General features: G+C 49.0%; 2 protein-coding genes across 2 annotated transcripts; both read left to right on the forward strand.

Moving 5' to 3' along the window:
* The first annotated feature begins 435 nt into the window (after positions 1-435).
* Positions 436-5,236, forward strand: METTL1 (methyltransferase 1, tRNA methylguanosine). Its single transcript, XM_074226265.1, has 6 exons — positions 436-589; positions 2,207-2,370; positions 3,105-3,289; positions 3,373-3,486; positions 3,686-3,787; positions 4,108-5,236. Exons 1-6 carry the CDS (start codon positions 483-485, stop codon positions 4,225-4,227), a joined length of 792 nt encoding a protein of 263 aa, XP_074082366.1. The 5' UTR covers positions 436-482; the 3' UTR covers positions 4,228-5,236.
* A 470-nt stretch (positions 5,237-5,706) lies between these two features.
* Positions 5,707-11,167, forward strand: CYP27B1 (cytochrome P450 family 27 subfamily B member 1). The gene is made up of 9 exons (XM_074226266.1): positions 5,707-5,901; positions 6,577-6,767; positions 7,459-7,661; positions 7,848-8,048; positions 8,149-8,321; positions 9,045-9,217; positions 9,538-9,616; positions 9,986-10,183; positions 10,553-11,167. Exons 1-9 carry the CDS (start codon positions 5,707-5,709, stop codon positions 10,664-10,666), a joined length of 1,527 nt encoding a protein of 508 aa, XP_074082367.1. The 3' UTR covers positions 10,667-11,167.
* Positions 11,168-11,612: the final 445 nt, after the last annotated feature.

The raw sequence follows: 11,612 nt of genomic DNA on the forward strand, positions 1-11,612 counted from the left end.
CAGTAGAGTCTGGAGTGGTTAGATCTAACTCCCCATCCATGGGATCTCGGATGAGGGGCTTACCCTCCCTCGGAGTCAATTTTCACATCTGCAAAATGAAAAAGAATAAGTTATTTTTTTTGATATGGTCGATGCGGAAATTCCTTTTAATTGTTTTGAGGATTTCCTTTTTTCTATTCTTTTTTTTCCAGTGGAGAGTGGGGGGGGGTGAGTTGAGAGATCAACAGAAAAACTCCTAGTTGTAGTTCCTTTCTAGCTCTAGTTTTGTTGATTTTTAAAGTTCCAAGACAGAAGCTTACACACGGTAGCCTCCCTTTCTCGGAATCCCAAAACGGTCAGGCATTCGTGCCCCGGTCCCTTTAAAGGGGCGGGGCCTCGCGTCCCGCCTCCCTGACGTCGCGCTGACTTCATCACCGCGCGCCGAGGGCCGGCCGGCGGGCGCCTCCACGTGAGAGTCGCGGAAGCCCTGGGACCCCGGAGCCATGGAGGGCGCGGAGCTCGGCGAGGGATCCCCTGCCCCGGCGCCCCAGAAGCGCTTCTACCGACAACGAGCTCACTCTAACCCCATGGCCGATCACACGCTGCGCTAGTGAGTTAGGCCCTCCCCGGGAAACTGGCTCCACGGTCCTGGAGAGCCTTGCTTCGGACCGGGGCCCTCCCCCCACCCCGAGCCGGGCGGGGATGGGGGGTGGGGGGGACGGACGGGGAGGTGGGGATCGCGGAGCTCTGGGGGGCAGTGATCTTGGCCTCTGCAGCATTAGGGGGCCGAGGCCGGACTCCCCTTCCCCCATAGAAGTGGCGGGGTGCAGTGATCTGGCCCTAGCAGCATTGCGGGGCCGAGGCCGGACTCCCCTTCCCCCATAGAAGTAGCGGGGTGCAGTGATTTGGCTTCAAAAGCATGGGGGAGGGGGCAAGCTGGACCTCCACTTCTCTCATAGCAACCGGGATGCAGTGAAACTGACCTTAGCAACGAGGGAGGGGCTTGGGCCGGACTGCAGTAAACTTGCCCTCCCAAGCAGGGGAGGGGTTGAGACTGGACCTCCTCTTCTTCTGTTGTAGGGTATAAGACTCCGAATTCCTGGGTTCCATGAGTATGGTCTTAAGAGAGTCACGAGTCAATTTTCTTTTATGTCATTTTAACCTGCCCCTCCAATCTTAACATTTCCTAAGTTGCTTTGGTTAATAAAATTCATTACCTAGTGGGCACCCTTCTGATAATGGTTCTTTTTTTTTCTTAGCTAAACTGGCCCTCTGCCAGCAAGTTTGTCACTGTCAGTAACCCCAACTCAAAAGTTTTTTCAGCCAAGTAAAACCTACCAGTGTTTGCCCTCCACTTTCGAAAATAGTATTACAGAGTAGGATTCCTCCTTCATTTTGTCAGAAAGGATAACGATATTTGTGCCTCCTATCTTGAGGGCTGAAAAGTGCTGATTAAGGCTGATAACTTTGTTTTAAAAGAACTATTATTTGTATAGTATTTTCTGGTTCAGTTTAAGAGAAAGGACAGAGACTGGTTGAGATAGAGACCAAAGCAGAGGAATTCAAATTCAGTTAAAAGGAAACAAGAGGATTTCATGTGTAGGCTGAAGGAGTGAAATGGAAGAGGATTGTTATAGGTGGGTCTGGTGATGGGAAAGAAGAGACAATAATGGGGTAGAGGTAAGTGAATAAGCTGCTGAAGGATTGATCCATTATGCAGGTTGTAGCAGTTTTGTTGTCTTGCAGGGGAAAAAGATTGTCAGTGAGAGAGTTTTGAGTAATGAGGTAAATAGAGACAGGAGGACTTGAGTAAACCTTGACTCCTTTGCCCCCACCTGATAAATTCTGTAAGAATAATTCTACCTGGGACAAATAATACAACTAGAGGAAGACTTCAGTTTATTGTGCTAGATCCCTCCCTAAATCACTCCCCCCCCCCAAAAAAAAAGGATGTCTGCTTTTTTGTTACAAGAAGGAAACCAGACTAACCCATCTTCACATCAAATGCTAGAAATTTGGATGGATGGGTCAGCAGTTCTGGCCCTTTTGGGTGTGGTCCATTTCCTCAAAATAGGCCTATCATTCATACTGGGGATTAAGGGTGTTTTCCTTTGTGTCTCCTTGAGGCTAGAGGGCCCAAAGTTTTGGTAAAACTTCCTCTCACCCCACCCACAATACAATTTCTGCTATTTTTTACTCCCCTACTCACACCACCCTCCCTCCACAGCCCTGTGAAGCCAGAGGAGATGGACTGGTCTGAGCTCTACCCCAAGTTCTTTGCCCCACTGACCCTCAACCAGAGCCATGATGACCCAAAGGATGAGAAAGAAGAGGGAGCTCAGGCCCAAGTGGAATTTGCAGACATAGGCTGTGGCTATGGTGGTTTGTTAGGTAACGCTTTGCAGTGGCCCTGTCTCCTTGGGCAGGGGGAAAAGGGAGGTGAGACTGAGAGAGCCCAGGCTCTTCTGCCTGTGCAGCAACTTTGGTGGGGGCTGCAGTTTTGGCCTTTCCCCTTCGGACCCAGACGTTGACTCTATGACATCAGTTTTTACCCCCCACTCAGAGCCTGTGGCCTTTGGCCAGGAACAGGGAAGGTGCTGCCTCAGATGCCTCTGAGCCAGGGATGACCTGTCTGGCCCCTCCCCCTCACCACAGTCCCTACATGGGGCATCTTACCTGCCAGGTATCGGATCAGTGAGTCGGTCAACATGAGCGTCAGAGATCAGCACTGTGTCCAGTGATCCTTAACCATCTCTCACAGGCCTCCCAGGAATTCTTCTCTCCTTCCATGACTCCTCTTGCCCCACCATCAGTTGTATTGTCGAGTTCCTCTCCTCTTAATTTTCTCCCAATATTGGTATTACACTCATATACACTGTAACTGTTCATACTATTCCTAGTCTCTGATCATCTCCCCCATTTGCCTGCAGCTGCATCCTTGCTTTATCTGTCTTTCTAGCTTCTCATTCCCACTGGGGCTCTGATGGCAAATCCCCATTCATTCAAAGCATTTCCCCTGGGCCCATTTATTCCTAGTCTGGGTAACAATCTTCCCCTTGGATTGGGGCTTTCTTACCCACTTAGCTTTAGTATTTGATGATTCTGCATCTTTCATTTTTACCCAGTGGAACTATCCCCGATGTTCCCAAACACACTGATCCTCGGCCTAGAGATCCGGGTAAAGGTCTCGGATTATGTTCAGGATAGGATCCGAGCCCTTCGATCTACTTCTGGGGGTGGCTTCCAGAATATCGCCTGTCTTCGTAGCAATGCCATGAAGCACCTACCCAACTTTTTCCACAAGGGGCAGGTGAGATGGGGCACTGGAGACATTGAGTTTTCCCCAGCTTGGGTGGTGGAGTCTGGTGTCTCACCACCCTGTCTTTCTCACAGTTGACAAAGATGTTCTTCCTCTTTCCTGACCCGCACTTCAAACGAACCAAACACAAGTGGCGAATCATCAGCCCTACGCTGCTGGCGGAATATGCCTACGTTCTGAGAATTGGGGTCAGTTGTGGTGAGAGGAAAGGATGATAGATTGTGTTGGGGTCCTCACTTTTAGTTGATCTTGCTCAGAGTTGGAATTGGGATGGAGGGGTGGGATTTCCTCCCACAGTCTTATCACTACCTTATTTAGGCTTCCTATCAGTTATTCATGAGTTAATTTTACCCAGTTGCACTGACCAGTGGGTTGGGGTCTCTACAGGGGCTGGTTTATACCATCACTGATGTGATGGATCTGCACAGCTGGATCTGTACTCACTTTGAAGAGCATCCCTTGTTTGAGAGAGTGCCCTTAGAGGAACTGGTGAGTTGGGAAGCAGGTGGTACTGGGAGGACAAAGGCAATAAGATCTTTTGAGAGTGGGATGGTCGGGGCGGCTAGGTGGCGCAGTGGATAGAGCACCGGCCTTGGAGTCAGGAGTACCTGGGTTCAAATCCAACCTCAGACACTTAGTAATTACCTAGCCCTGTGGCCTCGGGCAATCCACTTAACCCCATTGCCTTGAAAAAAATCTAAAAAAAAAAAGCTAAAAGAGTGGGATGGTCTCTTGAGCCCAGCACAATACTGGGAGTAAGGGATAGAGGTTTGTGGGGAAAGATTCATCTGGAATTTTCACTCTCCTAGGTTGATGACCCCATTGTTGGACGTCTTGGTACATCAACTGAAGAAGGAAAGAAGGTTCTCAGAAACGGGGGAAAGAATTTTCCAGCTGTCTTTCGGAGAATTCAGGACTCTGTTGCCTAACTACCTGCCCCTGGCTCCACTCTGGCTGGACACTACTCTGATCCTGCCATATCCAGATCTATTCTCTGTGTCACAGAGGAACAGTGGAGGCTCTTCTGCCTTTTGGGTGGGAGTGGGTGTCCGGGGGCTGCACTGTTTCTGCTATGGGTGTAGGAACTACAGAAAGAAGGGAAGGGACCCAGAGCAGCTTCTTTGACTCTTTTATCTTCAGAAGAAGCAGATGGACAATACACACCTCAAGCCCAAGACACGTTAGGAAGTGTTTCTGAGTTAGAGAGGCTGTGTTCTTTAGATAACCCCTGTCAGCCAAGGATATGCTCTGTATAGCTGGAATAAGAAAACAAATTGCACTCCCAGCTAAACTTTTTGCTGGGCTCAGATAACTGTAGTCGTTGGTTTATTTTGCTGTGCTGAGGCTTCTCTGTGTCTTTCAGTCTGTCCGAACCTGCCAATGCTGCTGTCCATAGAAAAGGCATATACCATTCTCTCCTGCCTTCTCCATCCCACCATCTCTGGGCTTCTGATTGTCTAGTGGTCTGAGACTATCTTAATGACTACCTTGAAAAGTATAAAGGGGAGGCATTTTGAAAAAGAGGTTATTGTCCCCTCTGTGTTGACCTTGGATAGTGGCCACAACTGTTGAGATTGTTGGCTGATGAGCAAAAGAACCTACCATGTTTCTGTTTCTGTAAGAGTAGTCAAGAAAGAGTGGATTCTACTATGGAAAGACCCTGTTGGGTAGCTGACCAAATAGTGATTCTCTAAAGGGGACTTAGAGGGGAAACCATCTGGGCCATACTGAATTTGTTGTGACTGACCACCATCGCTCCAGATCCCAACCAACCTAGTCCCTTGGTTTAAAGTCTGCAAGTATGGGATTGAAAATTGCAGATGAATCTGTCCCCACTAGGATTTTGTCTGGTCTCTCCCCACCTCTCCTTCCTCTTAGCACACACTGAACCATCCTTTCCCCACTGTTGTCCTATAAGAGAAAGGAACTTAGTACCTCCTTGGGGAGAATACGCTATTCTGGAGGAGAAAATGGGAGCAGAGGCTGCTGTATCTATTCCCTGGATGAGTTGGAAAGGGGGAATTCCTTAGGGAGGGGGAGGGAGAGATGGCTTGGCTCCTTGGAGAAAGGGGTGGGAATGCAAGAGACTGGCTCAGATGTCTCATCTTCCTAAAGTGACTTATTTTTAATTGGGGGATGGGGTGGCAGAAAAAGAAACTGAGGAAGGGGGGAGGGCCACCCAGAAGTGAGTAGAAGGATTTCTGGGATTCATCAATTGAGTTCTCTGCCTGCTTAGAGAATTTACTATGCAAATCATGGAATTCAGTCAACTAAAGAGGGAAGGGATTGGCTGGGGTGCACTGGAGGGGGGTGGTTCCTCTTCCTCCAGAGGTTTAAATAGGGGCTGGAGAAGTTAGCTAAGATGCTCTGAAGAAGAGAACACTCCCCAGTATTTGCTGCATCTCAACATGACCCAGACCCTCAAGCTGGCTACGAAAGTGTCTAAGTTCACTCGATTGATTCCAGATCTGGGTGTAAAATTGGGCTTCAGAGGCAGGGAGAAGGCTCCTCCGGGTTTGACAGACCTTCCCGGCCCTTCTACCCTCAGCTTCCTGGCAGAACTTTTCTGCAAAGGGGGGCTATCACGTCTACATGAGCTGCAGGTAAGGGGTACCCCCACCTCTGCCCAGCAGGAGCTGGATGGCGCAAACAAAGGGTAGCTGGGATTCAATTGAGGAGGCAGGTTACTGGGGAAACTTGGACGTTTAGCAAGATTGAGTCAGAACTTTGAGGGGCTCGTGGAAATATCAAAACTAAGGTTTAATCAGCAAAGTTAACCGGGTGCTGCTGGTTTGTGTATGTGTGTCTACAGAGACATACACACATACCATATATATATACTGACCAATAACAATGCAGGCTCCCAGCTTTGGAAAACGGTGGGAGACCTGGACTGATAACATAGGTTTAAGAGCTTGGTGGTGGCTGACCCTAAGTTTAGAGTCTGCAAGTAGACTCCAGCTGCATTGCAAATATCCTGGAATTGTCACCCAGTCCCACCCACCTCGCGAGTGGACCTCCAAAACTAGAAGAAAATTGTCGAACTAGTCTTTTGGATTGGAGGAAAGTTAGCTAGGAAAATTAACTCGCGCGCCCCGGTCACTTCGCTCTTACATTTCCAGGGGCTGGGAATCTGGACACGGGCTTGTAGCCCCTGATGGGGTAAGGGATGCAGGGATCTCGGATGATACAGCGCCCCCCCCCCCCAAACTCTACCGTGGCAGCCGAGGTTTCAGAGCAAGAGGGAGCGGGATCTCCAGATTCTCACCTTGCTCCAGGTCCAAGATTCTGCCCGTTTCGGTCCCGTGTGGTTCGCCAGTTTCGGACCAGTGCAGACGGTATATTTGGCAGCCCCTACCCTGATCGAACAACTGCTCCGACAGGAGGGTCCCCACCCGGAGCGCTGCAGCTTCTCCCCTTGGGTGGAGCACCGGCGACGCTGCCACCGTGCCTGCGGACTGCTCACAGCGTGAGTTTCCTCCTCATCCCCTTAACGGTCGGGGAGGGGGCCCCCCCATCCAGAGTTCCTCTCCAACTCTCAATCTGCTTCACCTTTGGCTAGACCCCTCCCCCTCAAATACTCTACTTCCAAAGAAGTTCCAAGCGCCCCAGTTCTGCAGTCTTTCCCCTTACTAGCCAGCCTTTCCGCGTCTCTCCACTTGCTTATTTCTGCCTTATCCCCCCTCCACCTCCCACCCACCAGTTGCATTCCAGGAACTCCCCTGACTCTGGAACCTTAATTCCTCAACCTCAGTTCCCCACTGCCCTTGCTTTTTTTTATTATGGTCTTTTGTTGCCTTCGCCTGGGGCGCTGGAAGTGAAGATGCGCTCTCCAACTCGAGACCTGACTCTGCCCTAAGGGGCTTACGAGAATTATGGAGAGGAGGGACTAGACGGACTGGAGAGGCTCTGACTCAGGGCTCTCGGAAACTGGGGTCGCTTGGAGGCAGGAAATGAGTAACTAGGTCCTAGATGAGGAAGGCAGGAAAGAGCCCGGGAGAAAATGTCTCTGCACCCTGAGAGCGCAATAGAGTTGCTGCGGGGACCAGCCTCTGCTTCACCTCTCCCCACTCTAGTCCCTTCTCTGCTGTTGGGTAACTCAAACCCCGGTGGCACCTGCGCCGCCTTCCCCTTACTCTATCCTTTCCGAACCTCCTCAGAGAAGGAGAAGAATGGCAGAGGCTTCGCAGCCTCCTGGCCCCGCTTCTGCTCCGGCCCCGGGTGTCCGCTGGTTACGCCGAGACTCTAGACAGTGTGGTCCAAGACTTGGTGCGCCGGCTGCGGAGGCAGAAGGGTCGTCTAGGAGGATCATCCGACCTCGTCCGAAATGTAGCTGGAGAATTCTACAAGTTCGGCCTCGAAGGTAGCGCCTGGGCTTGGGGAATCGGGTGTCTTCTGTTTAGTGATTGATCTTGGGAGAAGTAAAGGAGGGACGACCTTCTGGGCAGATGAGACATTCCCTCATCCTCTCCAAGTTGCGGGGACAGCAGGGATGCACTTGTTGGAGTGTTCTGGTGTCTCCCTAGGTTGTAACACTTTCCTCCCACAGGCATTGGGGCCGTGCTCCTGGGTTCCCGGTTAGGATGTCTGGAGTCTCAAGTACCCCCAGAAACTGAGACCTTCATTAATGCAGTCGGTTCCGTATTTGTGTCCACACTGCTGACCATGGCAATGCCAAACTGGCTGAACCGGCTTTTTCCTGGACCCTGGGACCGCCTGTGTAGGGACTGGGACCAGATGTTTGCCTTCGGTGAGGTGCCAAAACAGGGTTTTCACAACCAGGGCTGGTGGGAATTGAAGAAAGAACCACAAGGAGGTTCCAGGAGCTCATCTGTTTCTTTTCCATCCAGCCCAGAAGCACATGGAACAGAGGGAGACTGAGGCAGCTACGAGGAACATAGGAAAACCTAAAAGTGCCAGTGTATCTGGACCTCATTTGATCCACTTCTTGTTCCAAAAAGAGCTGCCATATGCATCAATCCTCGGAAGCATTACTGAGTTACTATTGGCTGGAGTGGATACAGTAAGGCTACTTCTGCAGCACTTTCTGACTCCTACTTGTCGTAAGGGATTGATTTAGATATTTAGAGTTAGAAGGGACTTCAGGGGCTGCTAGGTAGCGCAGTGGGATAGAGCACCAGCCCTGGAATCAGGAGTACCTGAGTTCAAATGTGACCTCAGACACTTAATAATTACCTAGCTGTGTGGCCTTGGGCAAGCCACTTAACCCCATTTGCCTTGCAAAAACCTAAAAAAAAAAGGTGGGGGGGGGGGACTTCAGAAGTCATCTGGTCCAAACCTCTAATTTCCAGATAAGGAAATTGAGGTCTAGAGAAGTGACTTGCTGGAGGTCACATAGATAGTAAAAGGCAGCACTGGGCTTTGAAGTCATGTCCTGTGATCTCATATCCACTCCTCTTTCTGCTAGGAATACCTGTAATACCTCACACTTATGTGAGGTTTAATTGATTTGTGTAACCGTATTTTCTAAATTTTAAAGTGGCATGTCAGGGATTTTTATTTCTGGAGTTCTTATCCTCTTTATAGAGCTGGCATACCCCAAAACCTTTCCACTTCCCTAAAGGTGGTTTAACTTTGGTCACTGAATTCTGGCCATCTCCAAATCCTGCTTCTAGTTTAGGGTTGACACCTCCCAAGTTACTGACACAAACCCTGACCTTGGATAGCTAATTTGTGGGAATTGTGGCTTCTAGACTCTAACCCCTCTTGTTCATGTCACTCTCAGGTCTCCAACACACTTTCTTGGGCTCTATATGAACTTGCACATCACCCAGAAGTTCAGACTGCACTCCATGCTGAGATCACAGGTGCCATGGCTCCTGGGTCTTCCACCCACCCTCCAGCCTCTACCTTGGCACAGCTGCCCCTGCTGAAAGCTGTAGTGAAGGAGGTCCTAAGGTGAGAAGGGGTAAAACCCTAGTAGGAGAGGCATTGAGATGAAGTGATGAAAGATGATTAAAGAGGCAATTGAGCTGAGTAGGAACCCATAAAAAGAATATGGAGAAATGGAAGGGCAGTGGAAAGATGTCAATCATCCTGTTAACAGATGTGACAGAGTGGTGTCTGATAGATGGGCAGGGAGTGTAACTTGAGGTAACTGAAAGGCCAATTAAGTGTCCTCCCAGCACACATAGGGCAAGAAGGTATGGGGGGGAGGATAGGAGAGAAGTTACCAATTCTCAATCTCATTTTGTTGTCCTCAATTCTATTCATCCAAGGTTATACCCTGTGGTACCTGGAAATTCCCGTGTCCCAGACAAAGATATCCATGTAGGCGGTTATATCATCCCCAGAAATGTGAGTAGGACCAGTGAGATCCTCTTGAGTCTATTCTACATCCCACCTCCCTTCTTCCCATCAGACCTAGCCTGAGCTTATCTTTATCAGATCTTTAGTTATTCCAGTCTTTGCTCCCCATTCTAAATTCTTTAGAATCTTCTCCAAAACAACAGTGCCTTTCACTAAGTAGGTACTGAGTAAACATTTGCTGTGTTGATTTGGAGGTCAGAGGAGGGTCAAAATATCTTTAAGAGGATCCCTAGAGAATTTTTTCTGTAGTGTCAGACAGAACTCTTCTGATCTCTTCACTCCCAATCACTGTCACATCTGGTCCAATCCTCTTACCTCTGTCCCTCCATTGATTGCCTTTTCTTCTTTTTTCATCAGACTCTGGTCACTCTGTGTCACTATGCCACATCTCGAGATCCTGGGCAATTCCCAGAACCAAATGCCTTCCACCCAGAAAGATGGCTGGGGGCACAGCCAGCTCCCCATCCTTTTGCCTCTCTTCCCTTTGGCTTTGGCAAACGCAGCTGTATAGGAAAGCGCCTAGCAGAGCTTGAGCTAAACCTGGCTCTGGCCGAGGTGAGTGTTCTTGAGAAAGATCCCTCCCTACCTAAAAGCTTTCTGTGCCCTTCCCTACCTCCTAAGGCCAGGTCTTTGAGGGCTGGATAACCCATTTCAGTCTTTTTAGACTCCATTCCTTGGCAAGTGAAGATCATTCCATAAAGGATCCCTTGAGGGATCTCTGGTACTCCTGATTCTTACCATTCCCTAGAAATGACCTCTCTTGTATTAATCCCTTCAATATAATCTATTCTTTGATACTAACCATTCCCAAAGTGTATTACTTCAATGTCCATGGCACCCTTGATGCTATATCTCCTATTGGTGACCGTGCCTACAAGTACTGATTATCACCTCCAAGTGACTGCTTTCTCCCTCCCACTCTAGATCCTGATCCACTTTGATGTTAGGCCAGAGCCAGGTGCTGGAATCATCAGGCCCATGACCAGGACAGTCCTAGTGCCTGAGAGAAGCATTAACCTGAAGTTTGTTGATCGATAGTGATATGATTTATCTCAGATTTTCTTCTCTCCTGTTCCTTGCTGGAAGGGGGTCCTCAAAATGCCTGGAAAACTCTCCATGGGGAAGACAAGGTCCTTTTGTGCTGAACTGGAGTAAGACCAGATCAAAGACCTTGAGATAATTCTGTACAAAGGACAGGAAAGTTCATTTGTTGAACATGCACTATGCATTGGTCCAGACCAATGAGAAGAGCAGAACATTGTGGATCACAAGGGAACTTGTTCATTTTGGCCTTAAGCCACAAGGAACGAGGGTCTGGGGAGCTGTATAACTCTATCCCTTTCCATCCATCCTCTCCAAAGCTTTCCGAACATTGGTCATGTAGGTACCTGTCCTTTGCCTGTTAAGCCTGGAGCCTTAGGCCAACCCCCGAACCCAAGATTTCTATCTTTTATCACTGCCAACCCAAATCCTGCCTATATTCCTCACATAGCCTTTTTTGTATTATGATTCTTCATACTTTTGTAATTAAAAATATCCTCCTGCTGCCTTTCTGGTTTTCTCTACCTTGCTCCCCCCCCCCCCACTCCTCCAGCTTTAGGGGTAGTAATTTTGGATCTTCCCACCTGCATTGATTTCCCTGGCACTGGAAGTGACCTGATGAACACTGGGTGGTCTGAGCACCTGGAAGTTTGTTGCATCACTGACCCAGGCATGTTACTGTCTGCCATGAGGAGCAGCCAAGCCTGGCTTCCTACAAAAAAAATAAGAGCAGGAGGAACTGAAGAATCAGTCTTCTAACCAATGGGTTAGACAACTCAATTCAAACAGAGCTGTAGATTTGAATAAAAGTCTAAGGACACCACAGAGATGAGCAGAAGCTGTTGGGTGGACTTTATAGAATAACTGCAAATCTCTGAGATGATTGTTTTGAGATAATCTCCTCCACAGGGCAGACAGAAATCAAAGTATAGATGGAAATTGA

The sequence above is a fragment of the Macrotis lagotis genome, chromosome 2 (genome assembly GCF_037893015.1).
Source record: "Macrotis lagotis isolate mMagLag1 chromosome 2, bilby.v1.9.chrom.fasta, whole genome shotgun sequence".
NCBI classification, from domain to species: domain Eukaryota; kingdom Metazoa; phylum Chordata; class Mammalia; order Peramelemorphia; family Peramelidae; genus Macrotis; species Macrotis lagotis.

Bases quoted from the DNA above. Each gene is read 5' to 3' on its own strand.
- METTL1 (XM_074226265.1), top strand. From the start codon at position 483: ATGGAGGGCGCGGAGCTCGGCGAGGGATCCCCTGCCCCGGCGCCCCAG. The intron at 590-2,206 runs GTGAGTTAGGCC...CTCCCTCCACAG, and splicing joins GCCGATCACACGCTGCGCTA to CCCTGTGAAGCCAGAGGAGA. The intron at 3,290-3,372 runs GTGAGATGGGGC...TCTTTCTCACAG, and splicing joins ACTTTTTCCACAAGGGGCAG to TTGACAAAGATGTTCTTCCT.
- CYP27B1 (XM_074226266.1), top strand. From the start codon at position 5,707: ATGACCCAGACCCTCAAGCTGGCTACGAAAGTGTCTAAGTTCACTCGA. The intron at 6,768-7,458 runs GTGAGTTTCCTC...GAACCTCCTCAG, and splicing joins GCCTGCGGACTGCTCACAGC to AGAAGGAGAAGAATGGCAGA. The intron at 9,218-9,537 runs GTGAGAAGGGGT...TATTCATCCAAG, and splicing joins GTAGTGAAGGAGGTCCTAAG to GTTATACCCTGTGGTACCTG.